The sequence below is a fragment of the Falco cherrug genome, chromosome 20 (genome assembly GCF_023634085.1).
Source record: "Falco cherrug isolate bFalChe1 chromosome 20, bFalChe1.pri, whole genome shotgun sequence".
Classification (NCBI taxonomy): Eukaryota; Metazoa; Chordata; class Aves; order Falconiformes; family Falconidae; genus Falco; species Falco cherrug.
Window position 1 is genome coordinate 1,307,556 of NC_073716.1, and position 19,284 is coordinate 1,326,839.

Below are 19,284 nucleotides of genomic sequence, written 5' to 3' on the forward strand. Positions count from 1 at the left end.
TTTCAGAGCATCATTTATTAATATGACCTTTTCTACCGTAGCTACAGATTCAGGAGGCAGATGTCGCCGAGTTACATGACATCTCAAAACAGCCAGCATCCTTGTACCCCATCCAAGGCCTGTACTGAACACGGGTCCCTCTGGTTCATAAACTAGGGAAAGCCAGGGGAGGAAACTCGCAGATTGAGCAAAAAAAATGCACTGCAATGCTTGCTGCTGCTGCTGCTTGAAGCCGGTGCCGGTCCCAGCCTCGTGTGAGGGCAGCACCTCCACAGCCTCCAGCCGGCTGCTGCTTCCAAGTTGGGAAGAATCTGGGAACGCAGCTACAGAAAGCTTTAACAGCGCTCGCACATCTGCACCAGCTCTGCCTGAGCTCGAAGGTATTTATGCAACTGCCTGCCCCCACCAAGAGACGCACACGGGGTTAAGCCAGGGAGGGAGCAACCCGCTTCTATTTATGCTTCAACCAGAGGCCTCTAGCAAGATGTATACTTTTAAGAGCAATTACTACAGGATATATAAATTAAATTCCTTTTTAAAAAAAAAAGCAATATTCTTGGATGCAGGTTAACAAGATCACGTAGTTTTGCATTAGTTGATTTAATGATATTTCTGCAATGTGGTTTTATTCCAGTTTCTCTGAAGACCAGCATTAAAAATTAAATTTAAAGCGGTCTGTTTATTGGATCATTTTTATCTTTTCAAAAGCAACTCTCTAGATGTTCTAAATTATTCTGAGGGCAAAGCGGCCACACACAAAATTGCAAGTAACCAACAGAAATGGGTATAAATTAGAAACCAATACTTATTCAAGTTTCCAAGTCAATGAAACTCGGCTGGGGAAGGTCTAGTCAACCATCTAGAGAAAGGAGCCGTACGACATTTAACAATACTTTGGGGGCCGGGGTTGCCCGTTCCCCCTCTCAGCGCAGAGCCTTTGCATGCAGCTTACCGGGGCAGTATGCATCAACGTCCAGTTTCTGGGCTGAAGAAAGTGTTGGTGAGCCAAGCTCTGACTCTGGGATTCGAGGGCTCTCAACAAACTTTGCTTTCCTCAAAGGGGCTAAAGAGAAGGAGGGGGAGAGAGAAAGAGAGGTCATGAGTAAGGGAAATAGCAAGCAACAGATGGAAGCACTTAACTAAACGACACTGTCAGACTCATATCAGGTTACCCCCCCCCCCTTTTTTTTTTTGCCAGGAAAAAAAAATTATCTGCATTCTTTACATAGGAGGTGGCTCTTGTTAAAACTGTAGCGATTTATTTTTTTTATAGGAAGCAAATGGGCCTGGATTCAGCAACTGTAGAAATCACAGAGGTACACAGAGCCCATCACCATTTAAAATATTTAACTATAAGTATCTAAAATGAACACACAAGTTTTATGTTCGGCAATTGTTTCCTTCGAACATAAAATTTCAATTTCAAAACATTCTGAATGTCTGACCAAACATATCTGGTGTTTGACACCAGATAACAAAGCTATTGCTGTCCAAGACAAAAAACAAGCACTCCACTTTCATCCTTGCAAATCCAGAAAAGATTCAGGAGAAATAAAGAACAGGGAAAAGGTAAAACTGTAACAAAGCAGCGCTGACCACCAATGCTAGAGAAGTGGGATTTTCCCATGTTTTAAACAGTCTGAACTCAAAGACACAAAGTGCAACATTTGTTTGTAATAAAATAATTACTAAACCACTTTTGTTAATAAAAAGTTTTTAAACAGATATTTCTACCAGACCAGAGAATCAAAGCTAGCGAATAAGTTATATGCAGAGATTATTATATTGCATTTTGAAGTGAAACTCACATGCCCATGGAAGTGAAAGGCTAATTTGAAAAGCCCCCTGCAGTGGTTCAGCACGCCTAGTGCCTCTCCCAGCACAATAGCCCTGACTCACATCACTGATATTTATAGCTGTCTGTCCTGCAAATTAAATTTAGGAGCTGAAACTGAAGATGGGACACACACACGTTTGTTCTCGTGCATCTCTTGCAATAAAAGCCCCCCCTGGCCAGCGGTGACCCCGGCGGCAGCAATCCATCTCCAGCCAGCCAGGAGCCTGCGCAGGCTGCTGGCCCCACAGCCGGGGGGGCTCGGCCAGGAGAGACCAGAGAGGCTGCACACAACCCGCTCGCCCATAAACAACTGCTGGAATTTTTCAAAAAGGGGTGGGAAAACCAGAAATAAAGGTCAGGGTATGTTTTTCCCATAGGAAGTCCCTGTGAAGCAGAATAGAGGCAAGGAATGAGCCACCTGCCCCAAAATAGGTGCTAAATCAACACCCTCCTGCCTTCGCCCGGGATCCACCCCAGGAGACGTGGGAGATGAGGGATAAAGGTGCCACATGCTGCCACTTCGCACAGGCAAGCGCTGGGCGAGCACCGGCTCCATCACCGCATCCCCGAGCATGCAGGGGCAGCGCGGCGCTGAGCCTGGCAGCCGGTGCTGAGCCTGGCCTGAACCCCCATCTCCCCCTGGCCCCACCGCCATCCCACCGGCACAGGGACCCGCGGGCGCGCAGCCTGGCTCCGACACAACCTTGATGCCACACGCCACGAGCCAGGGGTCACCTGCACAACCCCCCGAGGCACACACCGGCGACCCGCCAGCCCCCGTTAAAAGAATTATTCAGTGATGGTCTTGTGCCAGATACTGATGTAATGAAAACATGTAAATATTGAGAAGATTATAACTATGGCATGGAAGTTGTTTAGAATAATAATTCTGCACAGGCCAACCTACTAAATATTTCATTTGCGATTACATTTTGAACATCTGCTGTAATACATTCATTCCCAATGTTTTACCACGGCCCCAGGAACAGTCATTTCTATAATACGTATTAGAAATAGCTCATCTTTTCTTTCCTTATCATTCCTGGCTAACGCTAGACCCATATATCACCCGATGCGACACTTGGCAATGCTCATTTTATCCTGAAATACAGAACCAACAGGATTTTTGTAGTTAAAGAGGTGCCAACGACTGCAGCAGAATTGCCACCAGAAGGTACAGCGCTAAAGATTATTGGAGTTACTAACCCAAAGAGGAAGAAGTAATTGAAAAGAACCCAACGAGAGGGCTGACGGTAGCAACTCCAGCGCTTTCTGGGCAGACCTGGAAGTCTGCGGAGGGTGCAGAACCCACATGTTTTGACAGACCAGCACCCAACGGGTCGGCTCCCATCTGGATGGAATGAATACGGCATCTCCCATTCCAGTGTGGGTTTTAGTCCTGCATCTCTTCTGGATGTTCTCTGCTCCTCACCGAGGAGCTGACCCCATCGCCAGATTAATTCCTGCCTTCTCCACACACCTGAGCTACAACAGCAGAAGCGATCGCTCGCGGATTCACCACGCCGAGCCAACAGCTCTTCTTCGGAGGGCCAGGAAGAACTGCCCGCTAACAGCGCGGTGAATTCGCCATGTACCGCAAGTGCAGTCATATACATCACTGTACAGGTATTTATATTTTTGTTCCCTGGAAAGCATGACTTCAGTCTTAAGAACACGTTACCACCCAACGAGATCCACTATGTCAACATGACTTAAGAGACAGCCGTTTACTTTAAAAGCCTCACGTCAACACAATCTTCCCGGTGTAACTGCAGATCGGGAAAAAGCCACAGAGAAACAGTTTATTTCAGGTATTCTGAACCTCAAAAAGACAGAGAGTCCTCCTAACTCACGTGTAACCCAATGACGTGAACAGCAGATTTTCACATACGAAAATTGAGCACTCCTGACTCCCGTCCAAATGAAGATTATCCTGACAGATTCACATTTGGGCATTAGTCTTCTACCGGAATAAATAACAAATGGAAATGCCATAAATTCGGAAATCTGTTTTGCCATTCTTTAGCCAAATGTTAAAGGAGAATGTTGATCTTTTTATAAAAGTGACTTTTCATGCGCAACAGTTTGCCTAGGACCTGAACGTCCTCCCGTGAGCACAGGCAAACCTTATGACCAAAGTCACGGGATAAGCATTTGGCACATACTATAAAAACTAACAAAAGCATGAAAAACTTATTTGAAGTATTCTATACCTGCCTCAGTCCGTTAGGTCTCTTATTTCTGTAAGATTTTCTGTACAAAACAAACGGACTCTAGGCATTAACCAGCATCAGAACAGCCTTTCCTGTTACACAACTGCAGGTTTTTGAGCAGAGAACAGTACTGCTTCCAAAAACACTGGGGGGAAAGACAGAATATTTGCAATAACCAGTTATAAAACTATAAATAATTAAAGGAAGATGGCTGTAGTTAGTAATGCTGTCTTTCTAGAACTACAAAATGCACCTTAAATTCAGAAAACCCCACTGATTACACATAGCTTGAAGCCCCAAGGTTATCACTTGGGTCCCTGGGCTGGTCCTGGTCCCCAGGGCTCGGTGACACATGGGACGCTGCTGTCACACGGGAACTGACTTGCTACTGCTCATGTAGCAACTTATATTTAAATGGTTAGAGCAGTTATTTAAAAAAAGAATAGTGCTCATTGTTCGGGCTAGTTCCTGCAGTTCTTCCTGAGATTAATCCCCACCAGCATCCAAGCCAGCAGAGCGAACCTGAAAATCCTTCCTTCAGCACCAATAAAATTCTTGTTCAACTTTGACAGCAACTTTTCCTGTGCAAGAAAAGCAATGCTAATTCCAGGGTAGGAATTAACCACATAATGCATAACAATTACCAGGGCAAGCATTCAGGAAGTTTAATTAGATGGCTCATTTATGACACTTTCTGTAGCAGGTGGTCTATCTTCCAGTGAGGACAGCGATATAAATCATTTCTTTCCTGGCTTTCGTGCTGCTGCTTCTTAATGCCCACACAGACACTGTAGGCACTATACTGTCACCAGTGGCTGAGGGCTTCAAGACAGGAATATAAAACAGTTTAAAAACTGTATATAATGTATTTTTTGGAAAAACATACATTTGAGAGCAACTGCTCTTCCAAAAAGGAAGAATTCCATTATCCTGGTTTTGGGATTGCCTGTGGATTACGAACCCGTCGGCAGCTGCTTACACCAGAGGAGCGAGCAATGGAAGCCACGAGCTGATAAAATCCAGAGACCCCTGAGCCCCCACAAGGCTCCTTCACCAGCAGAGATGGGAGATGCTCCATTTTCTGACAGAGGAGAAACAGCCTCGTCACCCAGCTCTGCAGCCAGGTGGGAATCAAAAGGCACGCGACAGCGAACGCTTATTCTGAGCAGACGCACAGGGCTGCAATCAAGCCCCGTTAAAACGAACACCAGGGAAAACCCATTAGGAGGGGCTGCCGTGCCAGGCGCCCCGCAGGCTGGCTTTGTCAGCCTCTTTGAAACAGAGGTCCAGAGTGGTCGGGAAGCATGCCCACCTAAGGAACAGCAGCCATCACAGCCCAACTCGTAATATTCCTTGGGCCTGCACGCTCAGCCGTGTCACCATTGAGGCTCTTGTTCCAGAGGCTGGAAGGAGCCGCCTGGGAGCACCACGGCCCCTCTGACACGGCAAACACCGACACGGCAAACACCTCAAACTGATGCTTCATCCTCCTGTACACCACACAGGGCGCCAGGATCAATTTTGGTGCTGTTTGTGATTGACACCAAGTGTCTAATCTACTACCACATAAAAATAAACTAAAGAAAAACCAGGATGTGTTTATTCTTTCAGAGTAATCATTTTATCTTTATTAGCATTGTGTTCTAGTTCAGCCCACTGAGCTTCCTAATTCTATTGCATTTTCTACGTTACCATTTCATTGCCACGTAATTTATAGATGAATTAGTATTTTAATTAAAAAAAAGGTTTTCTTTAGATTAAAAGGCATTGATAAAAGGAAATTATCATGGATTAGCAAAAGCCTTCATCTACTAAATTAAGTTTCAGTTCTGAAAGAAATGTTTCACTAAAAAAGGGTTATTAACATCTAATGACCTAATTGAATAAAGCGGTTTTTTTCAGGCAGTTATTTCAGTAGATCTGAATTCATTCCATGGATTGACTGCAATATATATACACCTATACCTGTGTGTATACAGCCCTAGAGATAAAGGAGAAAGCGATCTATCGAGGGACCAGGAGGATGCTGGAGGAGACAGGAACGCTTCCTCCCTCACACGAGCGATGGACTGACCAGCCCGGGGCACCTGGGCGCCGTTCCTGGTCCGGGCTCCCTCCAAGCATCAGAGGAACGTACAGTACGGCGCCCCGAACGGCATTAACACAGACCACTGCAGGATTTTATCGTGTCAACTCGCACCCCTCATCGTTCTAAACACCAATGTGGCCCGGTCACCCGCCTGGGCCCCGACACGCTGTGCCGGGGCAGGTCCCAGGCAGAGGCTGCCTCCACATCAGCTTTTCCCCCAGTTTTGCCTCTCTCCACCTCACGCACACGAGTACAGCTGGACTTCAACCATGCCTTGAACCCTCCTCTGCCAGAAGAGGCTGAACTAACGAAACTGGCTAGTTTTGGGTAAAACCAGCGGGTTTGTCCCGGGCTAGAGAGGTGAAAGGCTCCCACGAATGACAACGAGAAAAAACCGTTCCATTTATTGCACACTCCTCTCTTGTGCCCAGCTCAGCTGAAGAAGAGCTGAATTTTGCACTTCAACAGTGTATTTTTAATATGGTCAGTGCAACATTTACGACAAATTGTATGCGGAGAGGACGCACGAGCTCGTACAAACCCTGCGCGAGCGGCGCAGCGCCTGAGCACCGACGCAAAGAGCAAACTTGGGGAGCTCGTCTGGAAAGAGCCGAAGTGGGCGCGTTGCACGTCGCCCGCTCCCCATCTTTAGTTAATAATGCTGGCTGTCGTGCCAAGGGCTGATTCACGTGCTGGAAGCTGCCCAATGGCTACGTAATGCTGCGGAGAGGAGACCTGATTGAAGTCTCCCTCGTACTAAAATGTTTTAAGTGCTGCAGTGCTATTGATCCACGGAGCTCCTGGAACAAATAACTGTCAGATTCAACACAGCTGGACTACACCCAGAACATGAGAGATGTAGCTTTCAGTGCTGCCTCTGGTCCCAAGTGACTCCTTATTTTGCTGAGGTAAGGGCCATAAAAAGAGAAAATCACAGACCACATGATTATTTTTGCTGTGGCACTAAGATACCAGCTACATTTAACGAGGATTTTTAGGTTTTAAAAAAAAAAATCATTAAAATTAAAAATGTGTAATTACAGGTTAACATCCTTCTTCAGATAACGCAGCGTTATTTTACAGAAAACATTGTCTAACAGTAACAGTTTCTTCCCTTCTGTTATTTGAGAGTATAAAAGGTTTTTAATCATGTTTTAAAGCCCCTCGCCTTCCACCACATGGTTATCACAGCACCGGGGGTAGGGCAGAACAGACAAGCAGGGAGAACAATGTGTTGTCTGGAAACATCCTACTTGTTCCAAAACTTTCAGCAAACTTGTTTAGTTTAGGTGATAAGGTCCTGAAACAAGAGAATTGAAGGAAATGAAGGTGGAAAGAGGAACTGAGGGAAAAAAAAGCAGGTAGAGATTGCAGCCAGCTGGTCATGGAAGCACAGCAATGGCAAAGGAGAGTTAAAATAAGCAACTATAAAAAACTGTTTGAATTTAAAATTTTTCCTTTAAACCGTAAGACATATGGAACATGAAGGTTTTACCTAATACTGCTTCTGAAAATGTTTTTGTAAAAATGAGGAATAACCTTCCCCAGAGGAGTGGATTCTGCAATCCCGTGGGACCACAGGGACCTACTAGAAAATTGTTTCACCCTCTGTCCCCCTCCAGACGAACGGCTCCGTACAAAGCACAGAATGTAAGGGCAAGCCACTGCAGCAATGTTACAAGATGTCCAGGGAGATCAGAAAGGAAGGAGCCTTCTGAACAAGTATTTTAATTAAACCAAATTATAACTCACCTTAAATTATTACAAACTCTCCCAAATAAAATCAAATAATTGATCAAAGTCAACTTCTGTATGAATAGGCACTCCTAATCAATTTTCAAGGGAGAAAATAACTGGATTTTGAAAGGCTTATATCTATCTTAAATACATACAGAACCAAATAATACAGATTTCTGCATGAAGTGTTTAATAAGGGTTAATACAATTATGTTTGCAACAAATTTGTGTATTCAGAAAGAAAATAATTTTGCCGGAAATACTAACCTGTACCCCCCACCTGCCCTTCCAGCAAAAACATATAGCTCAATTCCCATGCTGCTTATGACTGTGCAACTATTTTCTGTCACTTGGAGCAAACGGAATAGCAATTTGTTATCAAACTTATCACTGCGGGAGCTAACGGAGAGCAAACCAGCCCTCTCCCGGGTCAGCGCCAGCACTGGAGCTCTGGATGAGACCAGCCAGAGCATCCCAGCGTGAATCTGTTGAGCAGCTGTTGCCTGGAATACTCTGGCAAGCCTGTAGGAAGAAAGTTGCTCCTATTAATGATTCTAGAAAGAAAAAAAACCACCTCTCTTTCCCTGTAGATAAGTTTATTTCCAACGTGGGCTGCCAAAAAGTCTTTATCCCTGTAGGGGAGACAGCTCTGAGGAGAAGCAAGTTATTTAATTAACATATCGACATGGCAGGAGGAGGATGTGGTACTTTCATCTTTCCATTCAAACTCGTCAAACTGCTTTTGACTCCTCGGAGCTGTGTCACAGTAGTAGACTCTTCCACGTCATTTCCCATCCAAAATGCTTCTTTTCAGCATCTTCTAAAGTTTTTTAAAGTTGCCTCTTTTAGCAGAAATTCCTCATGTGTGACTCAAGGCAGAACCTTGTGTATGAGGGGAGGATGATGAAAGAAGAGAAGGGAATTCAGCATCACTTGCTCCTGCTTTCTAAGTCATCTTGTTATGAAAATAAGCAATATCCCCACTGACATTTTTCATACATTTCTGTTGCAGTCAGTTTTCCTTTTCAAGTTTCAGGCTTTGGTTATACTTTCAGAAAAAAAAAACCCAAAAAAACCCAACAACCAACAACCACCACAACACAGAGTGAAAGAAGACCTGGGACTACAGGACGAAATCACATCAACATTTTAAGCCTACGTAAGATCTGCTCAAATACCCAAATGGCAGAAACAGGACAGGGGAGAGCTGGAGGGGAGAGCACTCCTCACCCCCCTCTCACATCCCTTTTCCCAACAGTTTTATTTCATTAAATGTTAAATTTAAAACAGATGAGAGGAGAATGCAACAAAACATGAGTGCTGTATCGCATTATTCCCATTCAATCTCCTACTGTCCTGGAGTTGTTCTTTCAGCAATTCAGTGACTCAAATATTGCACTGGCACTAAAAAAGAGAAAAACTGTGAAAGAGACACAGCTGTACTGTAAAGGACATCTGTTCTAAAGAAAGCAGGAAAGAACTTGGTCACTTTAATCAAATTATAGGTAACCCCGTTACTTCGCTGTTTAGAAAGAAACCTTCACCATTGTTGAAACATAAAGCCCAACTCATCAAAACACAATGCTCAGATTTCAAGATAAATTTCACGAGAGAAATCAGAAACTAATTAAACAACCAGTGAGGCAAACATTTTCCTCTTTTCCGTAAGACTGATCTTGGGGGAAAAACACCCGGCTGCTGCCGTGTCCCCAAGAAGGGACTTCAGTTTTAGGGGGCTTTTTAAAATTGTGTATGTTGAACAAGTCAGGCAGTAGAAACATTAACACAGCTTAATCTATCTCAAGTCACTAGGAAAAAAGGAAATATGTTTAACTGAAGATTCTTCCCACCGAAGAAAAGAGCAAGCATAATATAACCGCTGACAAAATAAGGCTAATCTTTCTGGTAGCGTATGTCATCCTCTGTTGCACAGCTCTTCTCTCCATTTTTATCTACATGGAGATTCGACTACAATAACATCCCAATCACAACGAGTAGCTGTGAAGCCACACGAAGCTGCGAAGCATTCAGAACTGCTCTTCTCCTGCCCCACGCCGCCACCATTTTTCCCTAGTGCTTGCAACGCTCCCGGAGGGCTGCGGAGCCGGTGTGCACGTGCCTTGTGAGCTGCTGCCCTTCCCCTGCGAGCAGAGCATGGGGGTCACGGAGCTCAGAGCACCGGCTCCAGCAGCGAGCACCAGGCACCTGGGAAGGAGCATGGGAATGGGGACGGGAGCAGCCGGCACGGTCCCTGGCACCTCGCGATGCAGGGGCTTTGAGCCAGAGGCGTTATTCCCCAAAGCCCACAAAAAATGAATCTTCCATTAATGTAACCAGGCCCTTTTTGAGACAGATTCTCGGCATTCACAACATCTCGCGGCACAGCTTCTTACAAATTAACGACAGAGTTTGAAAAAAACACTTCCCAGTTTTGCACTGCTGACCTCATTTCTGAAAACTCAGGGAGACTCATGGAAAAATCAGCCTGGCTCCCCTCCGCACGGGCGGTGACTCTCCCAAAGACACGCCAACAGACTGGCGGGGCCTAACGCCGCCACGCAATACTCATGTGAACTTTCTCCTCGTATATGCTATTGATATATATATATATATAATAAATATATATATTATATATATATTTAAAAAAAATACATATATTTATAATGGTGAGCATTAACCCTGTCCTCCAGACCACCTGCTATTAACTTGCTTCATACAGACGTCGGGCCAACCCGTCGGTGGTCTTTCAGAGCCCTCTGTAGTACCTGATGCTGTAACAACCATCTTCCAGCCGCCTGGTGTTACAGAAGTCAGAAATGAGAGGTTACCTAGCACAGACAGTAATTCAGCATCCCTGAACACCTCCTGGTCCTCCTGTGTTGTCACACTTCGTTTTCATGACCTGCTCTACCACCCCAGACAGACACATCTCTCTGCCATTCCTTCTATGCAGCATCTGCACCGACGAGGTCGGTACCCGCTGCCCGTGATGCTGGGCTGCTCTGAATTCTACTGCTCCCCTGTTATTATAGCATTAAAAAAATTTAAGAACTGCACTAGGCTTGGAAGGGGTCTGAAAAAGAACGACAAAAAGGACTTATTCACTCTAGATGTTGCTGTGAGAAAGCTGTTGAAGTATTTCACAAGCAGCCAAGAACGATCAAAGGTAGGCATCAATTACACAGCCAAATTAAATGTGAACAGAAACGGCAGGGGCAAAGGCCAGGTGTAAGCTTAAGATGCACATCACCAAAATCTCATTCCTTCTCCCACCACGGCCTTAAGATCATAGCAAGACACCATAACCTTGGTAAGAGAGAAGGCTCAACCGCGCAACACCCCACCACTGCAAGCCCCAGGAACGCCACGTTAAAGCACATGAGAGGCCAGATCCTGTTCGCTATACAGGACCCTTGTTTATGACCAGGACCGGATGGCAGAGAAGCAAATACGAATTCATTGCTTGAAAACAGCATTTCAAATGAAGGCAAAAGATGTGAAAAGATAAGGTGATGTTATTTCTGTGTCAGTCACTCAAATTTTGCTATGCTAAAAACTAATTTAGTTGGTTTAGCTGATAAAGGCAGACCTGTAATTACAGTGACATGTATGCATAAATGTTCAATTGATACAAAACTGTATTTAGGATCCATATTTCTTTGCTGGTAGGAGCTTCACTTACATCCATAAAATGAAGCTGCTTATCTGGCAAGACACAAGCCTGAATTAGCTGAACTTGTTTGTTAACACTTGAAAAAACTATTATGCTGTGTTTACACGGTGGTTTTTTACCCAAGGAAATTGCTACCATTCAACCACCTTTAGTTTTCGGTAATTTATTCTTTGCTTTTAAAATTTTTTATTTGCTTGTAGAGGTAAATATGCTGTTAGAACCTTCCGTTTTGAGAAGCGATGACTGCTCAGCAGCCTTGCCTTCCACAGAGGAAATGGGACAAGTAGACAGGGCGCACCTAAATGATTTAATTAAAATATCTAACGAACATGTGATTATTTGTGTGAACACAGAGAGATAAAAGCAGACCAACTGGACCTGCCTCTGCCAACGGTGCAGGCAGACACAGGAGAGCAACGCTGCTTGGGGAAATGGGATTTAAGCCCCAACAATCTCTTTGCCGGCTTCGGTGGCACGTGGGTCCTGCGGCAGCAGCGAGATGCCCCACGAAGGACCAGGTCCTGTCCAGCCCTTGAAGTGAAGATGAGGGTAACTTTGCCGGGCAGGCAGTGCTCTCAGTGCCCGTTTCTAAACTGAAAGGAGCAACAGTCATGGCACACAACAAGGGCAGTGGCCATTTATTGAAAGAAACGCACCCATCTTGTGACTTCCCTTCAAAAATCATCTTCTTACCTAGACCTGTTTGCTTCCACGAGTGAGAAGGTAAAAAGAAAATGATAAAAGCAAGGATAAAAAATAACCTGTGCTCTCCTAAGCCTGGCTTCACCTTTGCAGAGAAAAACCTTGTAGAAGTTCCAAGTTCCAACTTTCCACAACTTGCAACGAGGAGCTGTGCTCCTCATCGCAGACATGCAGGACCACAGCTACTCAAAGACCAGCCCGTAACTCAAGAGCAACACCTGGCCCAGCTCCGGCAGCCAGAGCATCGCTGGCGACACCGGCACGGCTGCTGCTCCGCCTCCCTTCGCCCAGCCATTTTGCTGCCCCCCCCCGAACCGGTACAGCAGGGTGTTACGACGAAAGGACCAGAGACACGCTCGCTCCTCGCTGGCTCCCGAGCGCATCATTTCCCACGCCGGCAGCCCCAGAACCAACCCTTGTTTCAGCCTGCCGCCCCCCGGCTGGCACCCACCCCGCTCCCCTCCGCCCCTGCTGCGCCCGCGTCCTCCCTTGGGCGCTCAGCTTTACCCTTTGGCAAACCAAGCGTTCTTTCCCCTCCTCTGAGTTGAAGCTTCATTTTTTTCCATCCACACTTTCTCCCCAGCCCGCTCTCCCAGGACCTGCCAGCTGCCCCATCCCCTCACAACGCTGATGCTCTCACCCTCCAGGCAGCCCCTCTCGTACCACCCCCCACCCCTCGCCATCCTCTTTCCCACCTTGACGGCTCCAAAGCAGCGCAGGGGCGGCCAGCCAGGCCCCCTGCCTCTACAGACCCCCTACAGGTCTGACACTTGGCACAAAAGACAGAGAGACAGAAATTCAACAGAAATGCTCCAAAACCGCTGCTGAGGCGAGAGGAAAAGCCCCCCGCGTCTGCCAGCGGGTGCCCTGGCCCTTGGCTCCTGCAGCACCCACCTGCCCCACACCCACCTCTGCCGGTGCCGCATCCCGGTGGCATCTGCCACCGCGGTTTGTGTGTTCACTGCTGGGGAGGAGGCTGTGACACCTTCCCCAGCCGACAGCTCCTACTGTCCACCATAACGGCATGGGCAACAGTCGGAATTCAACAGTTGGAACGCACAGGATTACAGCGCTCCTTGTCATTTATACAACGATAGGGTTGGGGGGGGGTTCAGAGGGAGACAGTCAACCGGTTTTGTTGAAGCTGATTTTTCTTTGCATTTAGTTTTTTTAAAAAAGTCACTGCTTTGTGCATAAATAAGTGGTTCTAGCAGAAACTCAGCTTGGCAAGAGGTTGGATTTACTGTCTTTTTGGTAGAGCTCCTTTCGATGTACATAATTTATATCACTGTTGCTCTTATGAACAAAGTGCTGGACAAGCTTATTCACCTCTTCAAACTGTTTCTAGAAATTTCAAAGCATGCCCTAGGAACAATTACAGAAAGCAAAGTGCTTAGTCATCTCCCCCCCCCCCGAAATAAAATGAAAAACGAAGATGCAAACCTTTGACAAAAGCTAAAGTTTAAATTCACTCAGAAATTCTCTGCAGTCATATACTCATTAAATACAAAACCTGGGTGTTCTAACAGGGGGGGAAAAAAAACCCCACAAAACTTAAAACCATCAACTTGTTTAAATAAACTAAAGAAAGATTCTACCACTGAACAGGAAGAAAAGAGTAAGTCTTAATTCCTAAAGAAATAGGGTAGAGAGGAATCCGTATACAAAAAATTGGTCTGTGTTAGATTTATGGAGAAAACGCAGAGCAACACTGTAAAAGGATGAACCAGGCACAACCAGAAGAACACAGAGGAGCAAGCAGCAGCCTTGCACCTCTCACCTCAGCATGAGCTAGCGTGATACTCAAACACGCTGCTGAAAACAAAGGCACATAAACAAGTCTTTGTTTTCCCAAGAGGTGAAATTTTAAAACACTGGGAGAGAGCAAAGTTAGGTTTCAATTAGCATCTGCTAATCCAGATTTACAAAAGCTGACCAACGCGTTTCCTCTGCTGGCATTTTATGCTTTCTGACAGTGCAAAACAAAGGGCCCTAGAGCTTCAGAACAAACTTGACATGAAGCTACATTCTAACTGCATGATTATCATGCAATGAAATATTTATAGTGCAAAACCACTTACTTATGAAATCAAACTGTAACACAATGCTATACACTAAGTACTATTTTGACGCAAACATGAAAGTGGAAATTTAATCTTTGTGTGTATAAACAAATCAAACCTGCAATGTTTAGATGGTGATTGCATAGCAGCGCTGGGTCTTTGGCAATCAGAAAGAATGTTTCAGCACAACACTGTATTTATACATGCATAAGTGCCTTCCGTCCGAATATAAACTTTTAACAAATATCGTACGAGATAAAACTAAGCCCATGTGTTCTACAGCAGTCACTCCTTCGCTGGGAGACAACGCGGAGTCAGTCATCCTCATCTCCTTGGGCAACCTGCCCTCAGATTCAGCAGGCAGCAAGAATTTGCCTATTTTCCAGAGCAGTACCAGCAACAGGTACGGCTCCACATCACTCATTTGTCTTTTACAAAACACAAGAAAACAGAAAAGCTTTTAGAAGTGTTCTAACACTTCAAAAAGTTTTCATTTCCTATTGCCGTGCCTCTTTTCATAAAACCAGGCTTTCCCATCATTTGGGAACATGATTCCCAAAGCATCTTTTCTAACTGGGGGTGTGTGTGAGATCTTTTATAACTGGGGGGAGTGGAGGGAGGGGATAAGGAAATTATAATTGTGTGTTTAAAAAAACATCCTGAAGAACAATTGACTCTCAAGACGTAAAGTAGCTCCTGGTGAGGCACTGCTGTTAGACACAGAGCTCCTTGCAATGAGCCAGCAGGAACGCTTCCAAATCCCGTGTGGAACCAGGCGCTGGTGCTGCAACCTTCAGCCGAGCTGCCATCCACAGCCGCTCCGGAGTCCCGGCACCGCATGGGACCGAATCCTGTGGGAAGTGGCGCTTGGGCAGCCATCGCACATCCCCACCAAGCCAGGCTGCGACAGACATGGACCAGATCCGTGGGGTCAGCTACAACATGGTTTAATAAATACAAATGTACTGAACCAAATAAATATTGGAAATTAGAATATTTTTTTTTTCCTTCAGTCAAAGTACCATTTCAAAGCAGTTTAGGTTACTTTGTTTTCTCCTTTCATTTAACTGCAGGACGTTTATTTGCTGACAGAACAAGCGCCCCTCTCCATGTGCAGTGTAAGAACCCCAGGCTGTGGCTCAACAGATGGGGTACTCTGTGAGCTTTTGGTTAAACTGCTAAAAAAGCTGATGCTGGAATAGAAAAGCAGCTCATTCAGAAATGTATATGCACAATATGTACTTGGAAATAAATCAAGAATCGTCTCTTGGTAACAAACAATATGTTACCTCTTAATGAAGTGCATGGAAGAGGGATGGGCTGTGCTATTGTGTATTTTGAGGTGCCAGGACCATTGGTAAAGGTTTCTGGCAAGAGAAGGCAGGCAGGTATACAGGAATACAGCCTGAATGTTGGCCAAAGACATCTTCAACAAAACCCCAAATCACATGCACGTGGTGAAATCGGCACTATATCCAGGAACGGAATTACACAGCCCCAACAGCTGCTCAGGGCAAGTCACTGCAGAGCAAGGAAAGGTACAGCAAGTGCCAAAGCAACGGCCCGGAGCCAACGATCAATCCCAAATCTCAACTTTCTGGCTGTTCTGGGCATTGGTCATGGACCTGGAATGAAAACCCAGCACACGCAGCTCTGCAACAAGTGGCCCCGTGCGGCAGGACCTGGCGAGCAGCGGTGTCACCACGGTGTGCCAGGGACTAACGGCCATCGGGCAAGCGACCCAACCCAACAACGTGGTGGGACCACGCAGGAGAGTTCCCAAAACGGGCTGTCCCACCACTGCAGAAGTAGGAAGGGCCGGGAAAGCGAGCGGCGCGGCTGGGGGCGAGGGCTCATTCCCAAAGCGCGCACCCGGCTCCAGGAGCAGGAGCGAGGGTGTAGCCAAGGGAAGAGCGATGGCCTGATTTAACTCCACAGGAGGCTTCCTACACCACCTCCTCTCGCTATAGAAACCTCTTAGCTATGTCTAAAAATTAAAATTCTCACACACCAGAAGTGTAATCGTGACAGATGCTCCATTTTGTGCAGCACCAGTGTGAAATAAGGACAGACTTCCAGCTCTGAGCTTCTGAAAAGCCACGGTGGTTCAGGGCTACTTTGTTTGCCTTTTTGATGCTCTCTGCGCGAAACGTAAACCTTTGGGGTTCTCCCTTTGGGCCTCCATACAAATCTCTGAAATGAAAAGCTCTTAACACCTTTCCCCAGCTCTAGAGCTGTGATGACACCTTTAGTCCATCCTCAGCAAGTCCAAGCAGTCCAACATAAAAAATAGTCCTGGGGCAGAGCAAAGCGGGAAGGTTCGGCGTGCCTGGTGGGCAGGCAGCCCACGGCACACAAGCACCAGGGGAAGCGTGGGGGATTTTCGGCACCTCACTATTACAATTTCTGTTCTGTCAACATGGAAGGCAGCCGTGTGCCAAAACAAGCCAGCATAGGGCTCATCTTGTAAAGCAGCGATGGGGAAAATCCATGCTAAAACTGGTTAGTGACTTTCAAAAACCAATAAATATGACATGCCCATTTTTTTCCTTCCCTCCATTAAAAAATAAAAAATAAAAATAAGAGTTACATCCAAACTATCCTGAAATTAATGCAGAAACATCAAGAGTTTTGTCAGGTTTCCAACAAAAGAAAAGCCCCCAACACTGGATTTGGTTTAATCCAAAAAGTTATAAATAGACACACTTATTTATCTGTATAAATTTCAGGGACAGTTTTGGAACCCCAGAAACCTTAAGCAGGAAATTCACCGGTTTCACATCAAGCATTATGCTCGTTTAATAAAGATCAATGTACATATGTGGGTAGCACAGAGACACGTTCATCCACCTGTTTTATTTCTGCAAGCCCAGTTGGTTTCCATTTAAGTATATGCCTGTCAAAACAAATCGCAAGTCCAAAAATAATCAATGAAGCACCCCAAAAATGGATAGTAAGAATTGACACAATAGGAAAAAAATATTCGGCATACATCTTTGGAAACGACAGAGGATCCTCCTCCTCCAGCAGCTTTCATTGCTGGAGGCATTGGGCTTTGCCACACTGGAGTACAAGACAGGACTGAAAAACGCAAGTGCCAAAACCACGGTGAAATGCTGCTTGCATGTGTGTTTTCCATCATTTTTTTACAAAGGGACAACTCCGTAATTCCGACAAAAAGCAAGTTTTCTACTTCTTAAACCTCTGGATAGCCACAGATTGCAAGGCATCAGGGAAAATTAATTACGCCCAGAAAAAAAAAAACCACGTTATGCATCTCGAAACCTCCCTGCAGCTCACGGCACTTTACAGATAACTCGGTCCTTGTCGGTGCTGAGCAGTTCAGAGATGCAGGAGTGGGCCTCCAACCAGCCTCCGCTCCACAGGAAAAACGGGAGTCTCGGATCACTGTCATGCTGACAGCGTGACAGCTCAGGAAAGCAATAAAAAGAAATGTAAGCATACTGCAAACAGCGTGATATAAAAATACCTAAAAAGGATGAAGGTCTGTCCTGACACTAACAATGTGAAACACAACATCCCTCAAAAATTAGATGCAACATGAGCAATAGGCACTTGAATAGCTTTTCCTTAAATAATACCTTGAAAAGGATTGCTTATATATTTGTATTTATCCTAATAACACTGAATTAAAAATCTCATTCTTTTAGCGAGAAGTTAATATATCTCCGCTTCATCACACAGGGGTTTTATACTCCACTCAAACCTAATTTGTGGTCATTTTGCAATACAAAAGGAAAACCTTATCTCAACGCCATTGTTCTAAAATGTTAAAAACAAAACACTCTTGATATCTGTATTAAACTCGCTCCTCAGCAGTTCTATTTTAGCAGTGCTGAGAAGAGGGATTTTTTTCACTCCACATTCATTTTACATTTTGTACGTGAAACTCTGCACACCCTAGCAAGCAGGTGACAAACTCCGATTATGTAAAAGTGTTGCAACAACAACTGAAAGAAAAATAAGCCAAGCAGCATAACCCTCACCGACACTAAGAACCTACTAATAATGGCTTCCTTGTCAACTAGGAGCATCAGAACCCCTGAGCCTACGTTGATTTTCGGCGGAGTTAAAGAGGCCGCGGAGCACCTAACGCGATTTAAATCAAAGTCCACGCAAGACACATTGTCCGAATACTCACGAGGCTTTGTTTTCTCTCCCCATCACCTGGGCGCGGGCAGCCGTGCAGCAGGAGGGCAGCAAGCCGCGGAATTCAGGGGCAGCGACGCCTGGAGCACAGCACCCCCCGGCAGAGCCTCCCCTGGCACCCACCTCTCCCCAGCACCAGCTCCATACTGCTGCTCCCCACGTCAGGATGATGTTACAGGTGACACCTCCTGCTGCTGATGTCAGGCTTGGCTCCCGAAAGCACAGCCAGCATCTCCCCGCAGTGCCGGCTGCCCCGAACGAGCATCACTCCTGCATCTTCTGTCCCCAGGGAGTGGGCATGGAGAGGGGTTCGGAAAGGCTCCCAAACACGGAGCGCGCTCTCGACATTAAAGAGCCTTTCCTTCCAGAACGCTGCAGCAAATGCAGGCTGTACGCCTCCCTGGGGGGTGTGTGTGAAGTATTTTTACGGTTTCTTTCTATGGCGCAGTTTAATTTGCTCTTTTGTTAGAGCAAACTGGGGAAAGAAGAGGTAAATAATGGTGCAGACACCGGAGTGAATGATTCACTGATGCTCTCCTGAACATTTCGGAGTAAGCCAAGGGGCTAGCGATGCAGCCCAGGACCAGAGCTGATGAATGGTGCAGTGCTGCTGTTGTCATGGCAACCAAGAGAGGAAAAAAAAAAGCAGCGCCATATAAGGAGTTGTGACATGGATTCTGGGAACAATTTATACTAAAAGCCCTCGGATGCTTTAAAGCAGCAGCATCCCCTTCCCACTTGGATACAGGTTTCATTGTTCAGGCTGAAGCAGTCGGCACAAGTCGCCGCACGCACAGTCG

General features: G+C 45.8%; 1 protein-coding gene across 8 annotated transcripts in view; it reads right to left on the reverse strand.

Moving 5' to 3' along the window:
- Positions 1 to 19,284, reverse strand: part of TANC2 (tetratricopeptide repeat, ankyrin repeat and coiled-coil containing 2) — a 247,598-nt gene that overhangs the window by 124,227 nt on the left and 104,087 nt on the right. For 5 of the 8 annotated variants that reach the window (XM_055697497.1, XM_055697495.1, XM_055697496.1 and 2 more), the window contains one exon: positions 953 to 1,063. The exons of the other annotated variants lie outside the window; for them this stretch is intronic. In XM_055697497.1, coding sequence (XP_055553472.1) covers positions 953 to 1,063 — 111 coding nt within the window. The remainder of the gene's footprint in view (positions 1 to 952; positions 1,064 to 19,284) is intronic. 8 annotated transcript variants of the gene reach the window in all.